Below are 18,857 nucleotides of genomic sequence, written 5' to 3' on the forward strand. Positions count from 1 at the left end.
CTTTCAGACCGGCCTGAAAACAGCTCGAGTAACTTCTTGGTTTGGGGTCTGTCACCTGTTTGTTTCTATGGACACGTCATTGCTCTGCTTAGAATGTTCCACAATATGTTCTGCCTTACATTTATTCAATTACAGGTGGTTTTATAGCTCAAAAATGCCTAGAAAAACAGACATTCTGACCCGTAACTTGGTCTGATTTGATCTCCATTAAGACAAACATTTCAGAGGGCAAAGAAAAAGCATTTGACAGACCCTCCACCGGAAAAGTTACTCAAAGAATCAACATCAAAACAAATTTTACTTACTAAAAATAGAATAAACCTCAAATCGTCCTCAGTTCTTTCGCCTCACCTCTTGCTGTTGTAGCCGTTTAAAATAAGCCGGGACCGTTGCCCGTTTCAGCGCCGCACGTTCCCCGCTAATGAAAATGGAGCCGCCGTAGCCGCTCTGCAAATGGAGACGAATAGGACTTTATAGCACAATTAGCCTTTAGCAACATGCGGCTAACAACGCGAGCTGACTTTCCAATTTAACAGGGCGGGAGGCTAATGGGAGATATTGCTTTTGAGGTCCCACTTTCAGCAGATTGGGAGGGATTTAGTGATTTAGCTCAAACTGCTCTGCCACCTGTTAACAGCTCAGAAAAAACGCCGGCGTTAAGTCAACGTTTTGTCTTCTCATTTTGATGTTTTGCCAGAATTAAAAATGGTTCGGTCTATTTTTTCAGCAGAATGTGTCTTAGCCCAGAATAGTTTTATTGTATTAGCAGCTCTTGAGGTCAAAATACGTCTAAGCTGTCTCCTGCCTGCATCTGTTATAAAGCGTTGTGTTGTCAGAGGCTCAGGAAGTGCACTATTAGCTTGCTAGTTGTTCTTAGCATTATCAGAATGGCAAAACTGCACTAGTCTGACAGTTGTGAAAAGTGTTTGTAAACTCATCATGGTGAATAATTAAGATGATCAGAATGTATAAGGTAAGTGAGGAATAATTTGCAAACTGTTTAAAAGGAACTAGTCCTGTTTTTCACATTTTTAAGACAGTAAAAATCTGGAAGAAAAAACAAATTTTCTTGAATGTCTTTTCATTTTTAACCCAGATATTTAACTCAAAAGTAGTGATTGAATATGACAGAGTCTGATTTGCATTATACCTTTAGAGTCATGTGTTCTTACTGTGGAAGTGTTTCTCCATCAGTCAGGCTGGCGCCACCTAGTGCCTCCGCTCAATTTCAGTTCTCTCCAGTGATTAGATCAGGAATCGGAATACACTAGATCAGAGGTGTCAAACATGCGGCCCAGGGGCCAGATCTGGCCCTCCAAAACCTTTAATCTGCCCCTCGTCTGATTTTCTACTAAAATATTTTAATTATATTTTCTATTAAAATATAGTAAATTTTCTGAGGTGTTTATCACAGCAGCGTCTCCAGTGTCTCTGTACGTGGCCCCTCCCACCAGAGCAGCACAAATGAAGACTTGTCTCTTTCCAAACGCTCTTAAAGGACGATCGTTTTGACTGTTGACCGTGACACCCTCATTTTTTTAAGTTTCAGGTTGTTCATAATATTATAATATTTTGTAAAAGAAAGAAATCATCAATTAAGTTTCTCTGCACAAATATTTGAACTTATTGCTGTTTTTGGGGTATATATGCCATTATTTTCCCCTGCCCCTTTGGGATCAAAGTAGGTTGGATTCGGCCCCCAGACCAAAATGAGTTTGACACCCCTGCACTAGACGGTTTGCAAAACCCCCGAATATTGTAGACTGTGCTCCAGCCAATCAGTGAAGAGCTGTGAAGCCATGACGTCAAATTCAAGCACCTGTCTATGTCCCTTTTATGGAACAACACAACAGTAAACAAAGCGTCGAGATGGTCGAAGACTAAGACAGACATTCAGTGTTGGCAACGATTCCTGAGATTGAGGATATAAAGCCGGAACAAAGACAATGTTTGGTGAATTTTATCAAGGGGAAAGACGTTATTGCTCTTCTTCCTGTACCTGCCTACTGTCGAGTGAACAATTCCTAATGGTCAGACGGTTTCCACGAAGTGAAGCCCGCTGATGAATCAAGTTGTCTCTCCACTGAACTGACTCGTAACTTGGCCTGGTGGCATCACCTTCTTGTCTCCATGGAGATGACTATGTTTAAAGGTGTGTTTGTTATACAGTTATAATTTACAACACCGTGAATCATTCTGTAATAATTTGCACATTTTAAATTTAAATTTAATGAAAGAAACAAGTCCACGAATTTCTGCGTTAGAAAAAGAAAATTGCAGTGTCTAATTGGAGATGACGTCGCCGAAAGCTTAATCACAACAATGAGTTTTCATTTGTACCAACCACCTGATTAAAAAAATTTAATTCTGGTTGGCAATTTGGCATCTTGAGAATAAGTGATTAAAGATTGGTCAGACGTGCATGAATTATTCCAAATACAACTTTGGGTGAGTAAAAGGAGTAAAAGCAAACTGTGGAACGTTTCAGACAAAGTTGTAACATATCCATGGAGATCATATATTTACCCTCTCATCTGCTCCATATATCCACTCTCCCTTCAATCAGCTCCTTGTCTAATTTCACACATATAATTTTCTGCCCAAACAATAGAAGTCCAGTGATGAAGTTGCAGTTTTTGTTAAAGTTTTAATTGTTTCGAATGAACAGCTGTGTCTGGGTTTGGGCAGAATCTCCCAAACAAAGCCATGTGTCAGTTATCGTCTGTTTAATTCACTTTTCTGCCAGGAATTAAATTATACCAAGTCTTCAGCTGTCAGTGACGTGTGGCTCTGAAAACCCTCTCTCCGTCTCTCCTCTCTGGGCCTGAGTGAAGCAAAGCAGATGTCCAGATATTCTACAAGTCTGCGCTCTCTCTGCATCCAAAAAAGGCTTCTTCTGTTCATACATATTCAAAGATACGATGACGGTGGTCTCGAGTATCGAAAATCGGATACTAAGAAAGATCTTGAGCTGTATCAGAACAAGTATAAGAGCACTTAGACTAGTATACGTCCATGGGCCACTATGGAACCTACCTGGACCACTGAGCGAGTACCGTATTTTTCAGACTATAAGGCACAATATCATTAATGTTGAATTCTCTTTGTCTGTTTTCATACTTAAGGCACATTAAGGGAAACAAATGGACGACACTTGACAGATTTTTAGTCCAGGCGTCCATGATCCATCGGTAAATCGTGGCTTAATTCGCCCGGCGTTGCCTCCCTGTCTTGCTGAATGTGGATTATGAATGTGAATGTGGGTGGATAATTTAAGTTAGTTTTTTATTTACTACAAGGAGGACCCAAAAATACATTGTGTAATAATGTGTTTAATGCAGCTTTGCACACATTTGTTTTTACGTTTTACAGAAACAAAACTTAAAACTACATGGCTCATTTGCATATAAACCAGACATGTCAAACTCAGGCCCGGGGGCCAAATTTGCCCTGTGATATAATAATATTTGGCCCACGAGATCATATCAAATGTTTTAGAGCTGCCCGCTGGTTACAGATAGACTATAGAGACATTATTTATTTAAAATTTTGTTGTTATTTTAGATTCTGCTTGTTCTGGATTCAGTGTTTAAGCAAAACTATTATTACACATTTATTTGAATAAGAAAAGGTTTAACGTTACATCTCGAAAGAAGAGAAAACATCCAAATGTTTTTGAAATTTTTCAATAAATATTTAGTTTGGCCCACGACTTCGTTTTTAATTTTGGCCCTCTGTGAATTTGAGTTTGACACTTCTGGCATTTACTGTAAGCGCTGAAGAAACGGCTCACTCCTTGTTGCTTGTTGTAGCTGATCAGCTTCTGTCGGACTCCGCGAAGCTCCTGACTACAGTCGCTGTAATGCTCCGACAATCCATCAAACGTTGTGGCTTCGTAACTTACCAAAGTCGTACTAAAACATTTTGACAGATTTTTGAGCGCTGTGTACCACATAAAATCGGTTCAAGGTCAATAAGCATAACCAGAATTAATACATAAGGTGCACCGGATTATAAGACGCACTGTCAATTTTTGAGAAAATTAAAGGATTTTAAGTGCGCCTTCTACTCCAAAAAATACAGTATACCGATATAAGACCACATGGGAATCGAAAAGAAAGTAATTTAAGTGATTTAATATTGAAAATCACGTTATATTGTCTAAAGAAAGAGTGTTTTTTATTATCATTGTGGTACTTTTAGTGTGAACGTTTAGTAAAGTTTTTTAGTCTATTTTGATGCAAAGTCATGTTAGAATTATCTGTGCTGCTAATAAGCCATTACAACATTATGCATTCCCCACTGTGGCCAGCAGAGGGCAGCACATACAGTTCCATCTAGACACCTGTTTAAAGTGGATATTAGAGCTACAAGATTATAAACTTATATATTATATTATATTATATTATATTATATATATATTATATTTTTAGTCTCTTTAAAAACGTGAAAAACAGAACAAATTAATTTTAAACAGTTTGAAGTGGTCCAAAGTTATTCCTCATTTACCTTATGCATTCAGAGCATCTTAATTATTCACCGGGATGAGTTTATAAGCACATTTCACAACTTTCAGAGGCCATAATGTTAACAAAGGTTAATTTAACAGTGCACAAGTGTTACTTTCTGGTTCGCGGACGATAAAAACACTTTAGAATTAGATGCAGCTAATAAATATATCTGGGGTAAGATAAGATTTGCTTAAATATATGGAAAAAAAAAATTTAAACAGCCCCTTTAATTGCAATGGAATTAAAAAAGCAATGTCAAAAGTCAGAATTATGAAAATGCAAAGAAATTTTTATTAACAAAATTTCCTCTACAAACAGAAATAATTAGAGTAAAACCTGTGAACCTTCAACTGTAAACTGACACAACATGTTCTGAAAATTATTTGACATTTTTTACCCGAAGAGAGAGAAAACATTTGAGTTATTTGAATTTTTGAAAACAATATTTGCCAACAATAAAACAATATTTTCAAGTTGAATTATTTTTGGAGGTTTCATAATATTGAGAAAATTGAACCTAACAAACCAAATATTCTGATTAATTTCGTTTTCAAGAGGGTCTGTCGAGTTGCAAAGTTTGGAAAACAAAACGTGTGACATCATTCCCTCCACAGCCAATCGTTTCACAGTCGCCATGGTTACGCTTCCTGTTTGTTTCAGGGCAAGTTCGAGCAGATGAAGAAGCAGATGGAGAGCATGGAGATGGAGGTGATGGAGGCGCGTCTCATTAGAGCCTCCGAGCTGAACGGGGAGCTCGATGACGACGATTCAGGTTTGGAAAAATAAAAATTTACAAAATAGCATAATTGAGTTCTTAAACCTGTTTGAAAACGCGGTTGGTCGTACAAGTTGGGCAAGTTTGTTTACAGTGACACCAGAATGAAGAGACGACAATGGAGCGGTTGACAGAACAATGGGACGAAGTTTGAGAGTTTATAAAGTGAAAACCTGTAATTTACTCAAGCGGTTTTTGTTTCAGCGAGTAGAAAATGTTAAAGGAACGTCACGTAGGATTTGATTTGACTATTTTCTGATCTGTGTTTTATCATCGTTTCCTCGTCACAAACATGCCCGGAGTTGTGGTTTGTTTCATTCACGCGTGTTTAACTCTCACACACACCCGGTTCTTCTCTCAACCGGAAAACACGCTGTTCCAACTTGTGATGTCATGTGGTAAATACAGGAAGTGCTCCATACATGTTGACTGGAATCGTTTGGATGATTTCACACCTGGAGTTGCCGATCGCTGCTGAACTAAAGGTAAAAAGGAGCTGGTAACTTGAAAACTACAGCTTCATGACATCACAAGGTGGAACAGAGCATTTTGAGGCTTGGAGATGTAGACAGTGTTCAGCACACTTTACACACACACAAGTGCACTTTACACACACACTTTACACACACTATCCACACGCACACTTTACACACACACAAGTGCACTTTACACGCACACTTTACACACACTACCCACACGCACACTTTACACACACACAAGTGCACTTTACACGCACACTTTACACACACACACTTTACACACACACTTTACACATACTATCCAGACACACCCACTCACACTTTACACATACACATGCACACTTTAAACACACTTTAAACACAGTTTACACACACACTTTACACACGCACATTTTACACACATACACTTTGCACACACTTTACACACACACACACACACACTTTACACACACAGACCATTTACAAACGCACACTTTACACGCACAAACACTTTACACACACTTTATACACACACATGCACATTTTACACGCACACTTTAGACACACACACACTTTACACACACATACACACTTTACACGCACACTTTAGACACACACTCTTTACACACACACACACACACACTTTACTTACACACACACACTTTACACACACACACGCCCACTTTTGACACACATGCACACTTTACATGCACACTTTAGACACACACACTTTACACACACACGCATACTTTACACACACTTTAAACACACTTTACACATACACACGTGCATCATACGCACACTTTAAACACACTTTGCAGACATACGTTTTACACACACACACTTTACACACACACACACATTTTACATACATACACTTTACACACAGGCACTTTACACTCAGCTAGAGCTACAAAAGTGCAAAGATATCAAGTGTGTAAATAAACAAAAATATCCTTATTGCCCACAAAACAAAAAAAAGTGCATTCTCCTCTTTTCTTTACTGTACTGTACACTTTATCTTTTATGGTCGGAAAGTTATGCACGGTTATATAAAAAATATTCCCAGGTTTTTAACTGAAGAAAAGTAATATTAGCTGACACTTTATAATTAAAAAGGCAATATTAGTAAGTAAGAGGTTCGGGTCTTATATTCACTCTCCCTCCTCTGTACCATCTACAAACCATTTTTTATTTGGATTTTTGGATTTTCTAACCGTTAAATCCAAACTTCAGCTTTAAAAAGTTCCAATACCGGAGGTGACATTCTTGCTGGAAGTTTTTCATTATTTTCCGAGCTAAAAAAGCAGTCGGAACTGAATACATCCGTGTTTGAAAAACGCGAAATTCTTGCGGTATGGTCTCCCACTGCACCATACAAAGCCTCCGATACAAAGACACCTCAACGTACTCAACATGGGGGCCCTATTTGATCAATACGAGACAAAAGGCAAGAAAAATGGAATGGTGAGGGAGAGAGGAAGCAGGGACTGGGCCCGCGGTATGCAGGGGTTTGAGTGAATGGCGTATTGATTCTTTTGTGCGGTTTTGCGTTGGCGAGGAGCTGAGGCGCTTAGACCAACAAAGACCGAAACCAGAGAGAGATTTGATTTCTGACAAATTACACACGAGCTACTGTATTTCATTAGTCCGGGCTCGAAAGAAACGTCTGGAGATCTGAGGTGTGCACGCAGAGTCGGGGAAAGTTTTTTGAATATTTTTGCATTTGGAGCAGTTTGAGTTACAAAATTAAGACCTCCAGCTGTATTTTAAGTAGTAGTAGTTAAAATTAAATTACTATCTTAATTTTAACAGCGTTTTTCATTTGCAATCGATGCTTTGTGGTGACATCGTGCCGGGGGTGGGGTGTTCTGTATGTACGTATATGGCGGGATGGTGACGCAATGCACACATTGGCAAACAGTGTCAAGAAGGTTTTAAGGCTGAAAACACGAGAAAAACGACAAAATCAGATCAGTCCTAGCACTTTACACACACTTTAAACACGCACACTTTACATACACTTTACACAGACGCACACTTTACATTACACACATGCACACTTTAAACATGCACACTTTAGACATGTACACTTTACACGCACACTTGACACACACACTTTACAAACACACTATACACACACATGCACACTTTGTACACACACTTTACACACACACTTTACACACGCACAATTTACTTAACACACTTTACACACACGCTTTACTTTACACACACTTTACACACAGATGCACACTTTACACATGCACACTTTACACACACTTTACACAGTCACACTTTAAACACATTTCATGCTTTACACACACACTCTTTACACATGCACACTTTAAACACGCACTTTACACACACTTTACACGCTCACACTTTACACACACGCACATGCACACTTTACAGGCACGCACTTTACACACACGCACTTTAAACATACACACCTTAAACACACACTTTAAACATGGACACTTGCACACACTTTACACACACGCTATACACACACGCTTTACTTTACACACACTTTACACACAGATGCACACTTTACACATGCATATTTTACACATGCACTTTACACACGCACACTTTAAACATGCACATTTTAAACACGCACACTTTACAAACACACTTTAAACATGGACACTTACACACACACACTTTACACACGCATACTTTACACATTTACACACACTTTACACACACAGACTATAAATAACTACACATAAAGACAGATGTACAGTAAGAAGAGTCTTCATTGACTTATGGTTCGATACACTTTTTGAGGTTAATATTTATTGTGTGAACCTTTTTTTTGCACTGGTGGAATTCTTTTCAGTTCTTTTTGCAGTACGATACAGTCTGAACAAAGCCCTGATTGTCGTTTTGTGTTGCTGTTTTTTTTTCTCCCAGGAGGCGAGTGGCGGCTGAAATACGAAAGAGCCATCAGAGAAATCGAGTTCACAAAGAAACGTCTTCAACAGGAGCTGGAGGACAAGATGGAGGTGGAGCAGCAGAGCAAGCGCCAACTCGAGAGGAGGGTGAGTTTTTCAGAACGACGGGTCATAAACGAATCTAACTCCACCAATGTGCGACTTAGACTTAGACAAACTTTATTGATCCACAAGGAGAAGTTACTTGACAGCGTTCTTACAAGGTTTAAAGGTTCATTGTGTCACTTTTTTGGTGTAGGGTCAGTCAATTTGTAATAAAAATCGTAAATATAATGTGTAGTGTTGTAGAAAAATGAGTACTGTATTTTTAGGACTATAAGTCGCACTTTTTTTCATGGTTTGGGTGATTCTGATTATACTCAAGTGCGACTTACATATTAAAATATATAAGTTTACATTTTTTGTTTGTTATTTTCACACTGACAGGCTCTAGATTTGTGTGTCAATATCTGCTGCTACTATTTTTCCAAAAAATGTAAACATTATCTTGAAAAGAAAACTGAGAAAGACTGAGCACAAACGCCCCAAAAAGAAAATCGTATTCTGCAGATTACACACACACTTTAGACACACACTCTTTATGCACACACACTTTACACACACACACGTTACACTCACACTTTACACACACTAACTTTACCCACACTAACTTTACACACACTCACTTTACACTCACACTTTACACACACTCACTTTACAAGAACTTCACACACACACTTTACACTTACACTTTACACACACTCACTTTACACTCTCACTCTACATTCACACTTTACACACACTCACTTTACGAGAACTTTACACTCACACTTCAAACACACTCACTTTACACTCACACTTTACACACACTAACTTTACACTCACACACTTTACACTCACACACTTTACACATACACACACACACACACACACACACACACACACACACGCACACACACTTTACACTCATTTTACACACACTTTGCACACACACACACACACTTTACATTACACTCACACTTTACACACACACACGCTTCACATGCACACTTTACACACACACACACTTTACAAACACACATACACACACACACTTTACAAACACACTTTACACTCACACACTTTACACACTTTACACACACACACACTCTCTCTCTCTATCTACATCATTTACACTTTACTTTGTCTCATTTGACTTTATAAGTTGATAGACTGAACACAAACGCCCCCAAAAAGAAAATAATATTCTGCAGATTACAAGATGCAATTCATGGAATATTCTGCCAAAAACTGTAATTGAGCAGCAGAAATAAAGTTTGGAGTGAGCGAGAAAGGACTGGCGAAAAGCAGAGGATTCTCTAAATACTACGAAGAAAACAAAAAAAACAAATCGCCGGCTAAAATTTAGAGGTCGCTGGAGGAACAAATTTACAAATGGGTTCACGCCCAGGTAGTTGCCAAGGCGATGAATATAAATGACTTTGCGGTAAGACCTTCTTGATGTTACCGCTTCATGCAACGCAGCCGCCCCTCGATCAGCACGGACCACGATATCCCAAAAACTGCCGGCAGACTTCCAAGCCAAGGTCGACGGTTTGAAGTTTTGAAAGGTCTGTCCTTGGTCTCCGATTTTAGAGAATAAATTTCCCCCCCAAAAAAATGTGACTTATAGTTCAATGTGACTTATATATGTTTTTTTTTCTTCTTCATTATGCAGTCTGAAAAATACGGTTGTCCATTTTGTTGTTGGAACTAACACCGGCTCAGAGCTTGACCTTTAGCTTAGACAAACTTTATTGGGAAGTTATTTGGACAGAGTAGCTCACACATGACAATAAAAATAATAACAACAAGCAAAAACACATAAATAAAAATGATAATAATAAAATAATAATGTGTTGTTTTGTGTGTGTGTGTGTGTGTGTTCAGATCAGTGACCTCCAGGCCGATAACGAGGAGGCCCAGAGGAACATCCAGCAGCTGAAGAAGAAAACCCAGAAGCTGACGTCGGAGCTCCAGGACACGAAGCTGCACCTGGAAGGACAACAGAGCCGCAACCACGACCTGGAGAAGAAGCAGAGGAAGTACGGAACCAGCACTAACATTTATGATTGTTGTGATTAGGGCTGGGGATCATTCAGAAGTTACTGATATGATACATACCTCGATACATAGACCACGATACAGTGCAGTTTCAGTCCCATATGATATAGTTCAGATCTGTGATACTAAAAGTTTGTGCAAAGTTAAAATGAAAATCACCCATTTTACTCATTGAAACAGTGAAAATGTCAACACAATTGTAGCTCTTACACAAAATAATTTGTAAAATATACCTAAAAAACACTCTTGGCGATATATCGATACAGCAGCCCACGATATTGATACTGTATCATCAAATTAAACGATACGATATATGGATATTTCAATATTTTTACACACCCCTAGTTGTGATTGTGCTCTATAAAACATGTTAATGCGTTGTTTTCAGTGAATTTCAGAGGTGGGGACTTGGACTCGAGTCAGACTTGAGTCACAAATTTTCAGGACTTGAGACTTGACTTGATAAAATGGACAAAGACTTGGGACTCGACTCGACTTGAGGCCTGTGACTTGAGAAGACTTGAAGCACTTTTAAATCTAAAATTCTGACTACTTATATATATATTTCAAATCGATTCGATACGGCACAATAAAAAATAAAGGATACTAAAAATTTTTGTTAAACCACTTGTTGTGCAAAGAAACACAACACACACAAACATTTTAATCATCAAAACAGTGAAAATGTCAAATGTGTCACATAAACGAGTTTCCTTCCTCTGAACAAACAACAAAACTGTAGCACTGTAACAAAATAATTTAGTAAAATACACCAGAAAAAATACTCCTGGCGATATATCGATACAGCAGCCCACGATATCGATACTGTATCATCACATTAAGCTATACGATATATCGCTATTTCAATATTTTTGCACAACCCTATTTGTTATAGTGCTCTCCAGTCAGACTTGAGTCACTATTTTTAGGACTTGAGACTTGACTTGATAAAATGGACAAAGACTCCGGACTCGACTTGAAGGTCATTGACTTGGGGCTTGATTCGGACTTGAGGCCTGTGACTTGAGAAGACCTGAAGCACTTGTAAATCAGAATTCTTTCTATTCTGACCTTAATGATTCACACATTTAAAAAGGAAAAAATAACTAAATCAATTTCTACAACTCTTATGTACTTTATAAATACTCATATATAAATATACTACGTTTTTTAAGTACAATTTATCTTAAAAGTCAAATAAATTGCAAAAATCTAAGCTGTATTTGGTACTTAGCGGCCTGTGACTCGAGACTCGACTTGGACTTGAGGTGAAAGACTTGAAACTTACTTGAGACTTGCAAAACAAAGACTTTGTCCCACCTCTGCAGCATTTTCAAAACAAAAAAACGTAACACTATGGGTGTAACGATATCCAAGTCTCTCGATACGATATTTTCACGATATGCATCTCACCGTACGAGATATTTATCGCTATATTTTGTGGAGGCAACTACTTTTTCCTCTTAAAACGCCTTGACAAGACTTAATCCAAAGAACTAAGACTTAAAACAGTTTAAAGCTGTTATTTCTTCTTGTAGTCTGCACTGAAATGGAGCAAAGGATCATGGTCTATGTCAGTGGTGTCAAACTCATTTTGGTCCGGGGGCTGTATCCAACCGACTTTGATCCCAAAGGGGCCGGATCAGAAAACTCATGTCATATAAACCCCAAAAATAACAATAAGTTCAAATATTTGTGTAGAGAAACACAAATCTACAACAGAAATCTTTTTTTAATTGATGAACTCTTTCTTTTACAAAATATTATAATATTATGAACAACCTGAAACTTTAAGAAAAATACAGTTTCAACACAATGTTTTAAAATTAACTTGTTTAAAATTAACTTGTAGAAATAGGAATTAGTACATTTTTGTTGTAAAATCCTGCACTCGGCTCCACTTTTCTCATGTTGGACATTTTTCTGATGAGGGTGTCACGGTCAACAGTCAAAACGATCGTCCTTTAAGAGCGTTTGGAAAGAGACAAGTCTTCATTTGTGCTGCTCTGGTGGGAGGGGCCACGTACAGAGACGCTGGAGACGCTGCTGTGATAAACACCACAGAAAATTAACAATATTTTAATAGAAAATATAATAAAAATATTTTAGTGGAAAATCAGCCGAGGGCCAGACTAAAGGTCTTGGAGGGCCGGATCTGGCCCCTGGGCCGTATGTTTGACACCTGTGGTCTATGTAGTTCCCTCGGTCTTTTTTATCTATTGCTGCACCATAACTCTTGATTTAAGCAAAGAGACTTGTAATTCGATATTATTGTGAAAACTTTGACGATACGATATCACGATATTTTGGTTATTGTTACATCCCAATAACACGGTGATCTAAATATGCGACGCCTTTGCATTAATGCCTCGTAAAAAGTGCAGCAGCCCGTCTTTGGCGCAGTGATCGAGCTCTTACAGGAGCTCAAAGTCTGAATTAGCTTAAAGGTTAAGACTCACGGGAATGTATTGAGCAACTTTGCATTTTCAACCTAAAGATGTGAACCAGCGAACACAGGGACCCGGTATGGAGCTTACTCTGCACATAAGTTCTAGATTTAGTTTTTTTTTTCCGTTTTAGCACTTTTTATTCTTTTCCGCGGAATAGTTTGGAGTGTGTTTTTGACGGCGCGGACGTGTTGTCTCCAGGTTTGACAGCGAGTTGAGTTTGGCGCAGGAGGAAGCGTCTCGGGAGAGGAGTCTTCGGGACAAACTGGCCAGAGAGAAGGACATGCTGTCAGGGGAAGTTTTCAGTCTACGCCAACAGCTGGAGGTGGGTGTCACTCTGTCTAAAAACGGATTTATTTTGACGTTAAAGGTGCATTCTGTGTGACTTTTCCGGCGGAGGGACTGTCAAGACGCTTTTCTCCGTGGAGATGTTACTGCCTGTTATTGTCTGAAATGTTTCACAGTGTGGCTTTAAGCATTTCTATCTTCACGGAGACCAAGTTACAGGTCAGATTTGTGGAAAAAAAATAATGTAGACCTGTTTAATGTCTATAGAGATGTATTTTCTGTTTGGAATGTTCCACAGTGTGACTTTAAACAGCTCTACTTTACATTTATTCAATTACAGGCAGTGTTGGGAAGGTGACTTTTAAAATGTATTCTCCTACAGATTACAGATTACTCACCCCAAAATGTAGTTTGTAACAGAATCCATTAAATTACTTAAAGTGAGTAATGTAATCTGAATACTTTGGATTACTTGATTTGCTGTAGAGAAACAAAGACGAGGAAATCGTAAATAAGATGTTTTATCTGCTAAAAGAAAATAAAAAAGCCCAGACTTTCCTTAACCGTATTAAAAATGTTATTGAGAGAGAATATCCTGTTTCGTCCTGTTTTAGACCTGGTTTAGACCTGGTTTAGACTGGTTTAGTTTAGACCTGGTTTTAGACCTGGTTTTAGACCTGGTTTTAGACCTGGTTTAGATCTGGTTTAGACCTGGTTTTAGACCTGGTTTTAGACCTGGTTTTAGACCTGGTTTAGATCTAGTTTAGACCTGGTTTAGACCTGGTTTAGACCTGGTTTTAGACCTGGTTTTAGACCTGGTTTTAGACCTGGTTTTAGACCTGGTTTTAGATCTCGTTTAGACCTGGTTTAATCCTGGTTTAGACCTGGTTTAATCCTGGTTTAGACCTGGTTTTAGATCCTGGTTTAGACCTGGTTTTAGACCTGGTTTTAGATCCAGTTTAGACCTAGTTTTAGACCTGGTTTTAGACCTGGGTTTAGTCCTGGTTCAATCCTGATTTAGTTCTGGTTTAGACCTGGTTTAGATCTAGTTTAGATCTAGTTTAGACCTGGTTTTAGACCTGGTTTTAGACCTGGTTTAGACCTGGGTTCAGTCCTGGTTCAATCCTGATTTAGTCCTGGTTTAGACCTGGTTTTAGACCTGGTTTTAGACCTGGGTTCAGTCCTGGTTCAATCCTGATTTAGTCCTGGTTTAGACCTGGTTTTAGTCCTGGTTTAGACCTGGGTTTAGTCCTGGTTCAATCCTGATTTAGTCCTGGTTTAGACCTGGTTTTAGTCCTGGTTTAGACCTGGTTTTAGTCCTGGTTAAGTGTCCAGCAATGAGTGGAATTAGAAAAAAATAAATAAATAATTAATTAAAAAGGGATTTAGCCCAAAATGTGAAAACAGTAAAATCCCTCTGTGTAATCCATTTATTTCAACAAAGTAACTGTAATCCAATTACCACTCACTCAAACAGTAACTGTAACTGAATACAGTTACTCATAATTTATACTCTGATTATGTAACTCTGGTACATGTAATCTGTTACTCCACAACATTGATTACAGGTGATTTTATAGCTCGAAAATACCTAGAAAAACAGACATTTTGACTGTGAGCGGGGTCGCCGCTCCGCAGATCTGACCTGTAACTTCTCCACCAGCTTCATAAATCTGCCCCATCAGCAAATATCCAACAAACAAGGTCCACAAAGGATAAACACCGGGTAAAAATGACAAAATATTTTTATCGGAAGTGCCTTTTGTTTAGACAGTAACGGCATTTTTGGGGCTTAAAAACGTTATTGCTTTGTCTGGAATGTTCCACAGTATGGTATTAAGCATTTCTATCTTCTTGGAGAGCAAACCAGACCAAGTTACAGGTCAGATCTGTGGAGAGACGACCCCACTTGTTTAATATCTATGGAGATGTAATGGGGGAGTCTCATTTAAAGTCTCATTAAGTCTCATTTAAAAACACACTTTTACTCACCGGCTTTTAACATGACATGAGAATTGTGATTTCCTCTGACTGTCTTTTATTGATTTTATTTGCTACTTTATTTGCTAATTTTATTGACTTGCTTTTTTTCTTTGTTTTATGCTTTATTTTCTTTAATATGTTATTTATTTTATATATTATTTATATTGCGCCTAAATCCATGTATATTCGTTCATTCGTTTTTTCAAAAATAAAACCAAAATTAAGAAAATGTAAAAACAACTATTTTATTCATTATTTGTCTCCAAAATCAAAAAGAAAAAAATGGATGATAATTTGTTTTTCTGTTTTCGATTTTGTGTTTAAATGAATAATGGGGAAAAAAAACGGATAACGGACGTTTCCCGTTTCCGTGACTTAAACTGCGATGCCGGACTGAACCAGGACTAAAACAGGACTAAACCAGCTCTAAACCAGGTCTAAATTTTTTTCAAGCCTGATCTCAGTCCTTGGTTTAGTCCTGGTTTAGTCCTGGTTCAGTCCTGGTCTTAGTCCTGGTTCAGACCAGGACTAAGACCAGGACCAGACTTGGAAGTGAGACTGGTTTAGACCTGGATTAGACCTGTATTAGTCCTAGTTTAGTGTTAGTCTGGTCCTGGTTTCCTGATCACGTGACAGTCTACGCAGGTGCACCTCTGGCCCATCCTGACACTCCTGGTTTAGTCCTGGTTTAGTCCTGATTTACTTCTGGTTTAGTCTTGGTTTAGGACTGAGACCAGGATCAGACCAGGATCAGACCAGGACTAAGACCAGGACCAGACCAGGAAGTGAGACTGGTTTAGACCTGGATTAGACCTGTTTTAGTTCCTAGTTTAGTCCAGGTTTAGTCCTGGTTCAGTCCGTATGTGCCGCAAAAGTCCGACATCGCAGTTTAAGTCACAGAAACGGGAAATGGCCATTATTACTTTTTAAAAATTTTGGTTTCAGAGACAAATAATGAAGAAAGTTTTTTTTTTTTTTTATTTTCTTATTTTTGGTTTTATTTTGAAAAAAAAACACAACGAATGAACGAATGACACACGGACTTGCCCAGTCTGTGCAGCACTTTGGAGTCTTTGCGTTGGTAAAAAGTGCTACACAAATAAAGTTGGATTGGATTGGACTGGAGAGCTTTACCGTGACCGTCTACACTTACAGCTCTGGTCTCTGAAAGTCGTCAAATGCACTTTTAAACTCACTGCAGTAAAGTAAGAAATGACCACTGCAAACTAGCTGATTTTAAGACGGTAAAACTCACACACTGCAGATGTTTTGACCCGGTTCACCGCTCGTTCGTTCTGTTCCATTTACTCGGCCTATTCACAGGAAACTAAACCTGGCACAGAGTTCAAGGTTTTGTCTTTCAGCAGAAATAAATTAAAGTGATTTCAACCGCAAAGACGTGATTTTTGTGAGTTTAAAGCTTCAGCGTTTGTGTTCTGCAAAGTTTATATCGAATTTTTCTTTCAAAAACAGTAAATTGACCCACTGATTAATTAAAAAACAAAACATATTTCCAGAAATTCTCATTAGTTTGAGCTCTAATCTCACATATTTGTTTTATTTTAACAGGACAAAGATCTGGAGCTGTGCGCCGTGAACCTCAAACTGGACCAACTGGAGGCGGAGCTGCTCGACCTCAACTCTCAGGAGACCAAAGACGAAGCTTCACTCGCCAAGGTCTGAAAAAGTTACACACTGAGCTTTAAAGTGACAGGTTTTACTTTGGCGGGACTGTACCTGTGGTCAATATTTGTTTAGTTTTATGTGAGTTTAGTGCCGGTTTGGGAAGAAAATTTGATAACAAAAGTACATATATTACAGGAAATCAAGCCGAGTTTCCTCATCAAACCTAAAATTCCATCTAAAAAAACTGAGACAATTTACAAATATGTTTTTAAATTTGTGAAATCATAACTATTGTGTGAATTAGATTGTGTTTGGCTGCTGTTTACAATGGATTTACCTCTTCTTATGTTACATCTCCAACTAAAAAAAAAAAAGTTTAATAAAAAAAACAAAAAAAAAGTGGAATAAATAAAATAAAATAAAAATAATTGAAATAAAATAAATTAAAATAAAATAAATTAAAATAAATACATACATTAATTCAAATTATAAAGTAAAATGACTAAATACATAATTAAAGGAACAAAGGGGTAATGATGAAAGGAGAGCAGAGGAAGAAGAAGGAACACAAAGAAAGAAAAGAAAGGGAGAAAAAAAGAAAATTATTATTAATAATTACATCTCCTGACCATGTCCAACTAAAAAGCAAAATTTTAATAAAACATCTGACACTATCTGGCAGAAAAAAATGAATAAATAAAATAAAATAGAATTGAAATAAAATAAATTTAAATAAATTAATTAAAATAAATACATACATTAATTAAAATAAATACATTAATAAATACGTAATTAAAGGAACAAAGGGGTAAAGAAAGGATAAGACAGGAAGGAGAAGGAACACAGAAAGAAAAAAAAGAAAGGGAGAAAAAAAAGAATCATCAAGTACAAGAATAATAATTTTTTTCCTCCTTTTTCTTATTTTTTTGTTTTGTTTTGGTTTACTCTCTTTCATCTCTTCTGTTTTATTACTTACCCACTCAGACGTCCAAATGTCTAATGTCTTTTAATGTTTGTACTCTCTCTAATATCACAAAAATAAGAAAAGAAGAAGAATAAAATGTCTTATTTAGAAATGTAGAAAGTTAAAAATGTCTTTCTATTTTTTTTTTTTTATTGTTTTTATTGAAATTAATAGTCTAACACACTTTTACAGCTTTAAAGCCTTTAAAAACACTTTAATACATTTTCCATTTAATATTAAAATGGTGTAAACTGTTTTATATTTGACATTTTGCTTTTGTTTTAGGTGAAGAAACAGCTGAGAGACTTGGAGGCCAAAGTCAAAGACCAGGAAGAAGAACTGGACGAACAGGCCGGCACCATCCAGATGTTAGAGCAGGTACGAAACCAAAAATAATCAAACCGTTTTCGTATCGTTTAAAGGTTGTATGGAGGATTTTTTTTTGTTTGTTTTTGTTTCAAGTTGTCAATGATAGCATTATAGAGGTGCAGTAGCCTTGTAATTATGATGACCAAAAAAAAGAGAATAAAAATTCATCAACTCTGGACGTGGTGGGGCTAAACATTTGCCAATAGATAACGACACTGCCTCGTTATCTGTGAGCTGACAGGCTGTCAATCAAACTCCCTACGTTTCTAGCGTAACTGACTTGCCTGCGCGCCGCCGGTACGTGGTTTACGTACGTCTGTCACGCAGTCCACAGACGCAAGACGCACAGACGCTGTTTACTCCACCAACGCAACAGTTCTTAGCGGCTTTTTTTGAC

The 18,857-nt window shown here is 37.7% G+C and overlaps 1 protein-coding gene across 1 annotated transcript in view; it reads left to right on the top strand.

The window, feature by feature from the left end:
- LOC110172745 (unconventional myosin-XVIIIa-like) overlaps positions 1 to 18,857 on the top strand; it is a 297,696-nt gene that overhangs the window by 178,848 nt on the left and 99,991 nt on the right. Inside the window, 6 exon segments of the mRNA XM_055166713.1 lie at positions 5,172 to 5,283; positions 8,661 to 8,788; positions 10,610 to 10,764; positions 13,432 to 13,555; positions 17,071 to 17,178; positions 18,377 to 18,469. Of these exon segments, the coding sequence (XP_055022688.1) occupies positions 5,172 to 5,283; positions 8,661 to 8,788; positions 10,610 to 10,764; positions 13,432 to 13,555; positions 17,071 to 17,178; positions 18,377 to 18,469 (720 nt within the window).

This window comes from Boleophthalmus pectinirostris, unplaced genomic scaffold, assembly GCF_026225935.1.
Source record: "Boleophthalmus pectinirostris isolate CB_2022bp ecotype Guang Dong unplaced genomic scaffold, ASM2622593v1 HiC_scaffold_9, whole genome shotgun sequence".
In the NCBI taxonomy this organism is placed as follows: domain Eukaryota; kingdom Metazoa; phylum Chordata; class Actinopteri; order Gobiiformes; family Gobiidae; genus Boleophthalmus; species Boleophthalmus pectinirostris.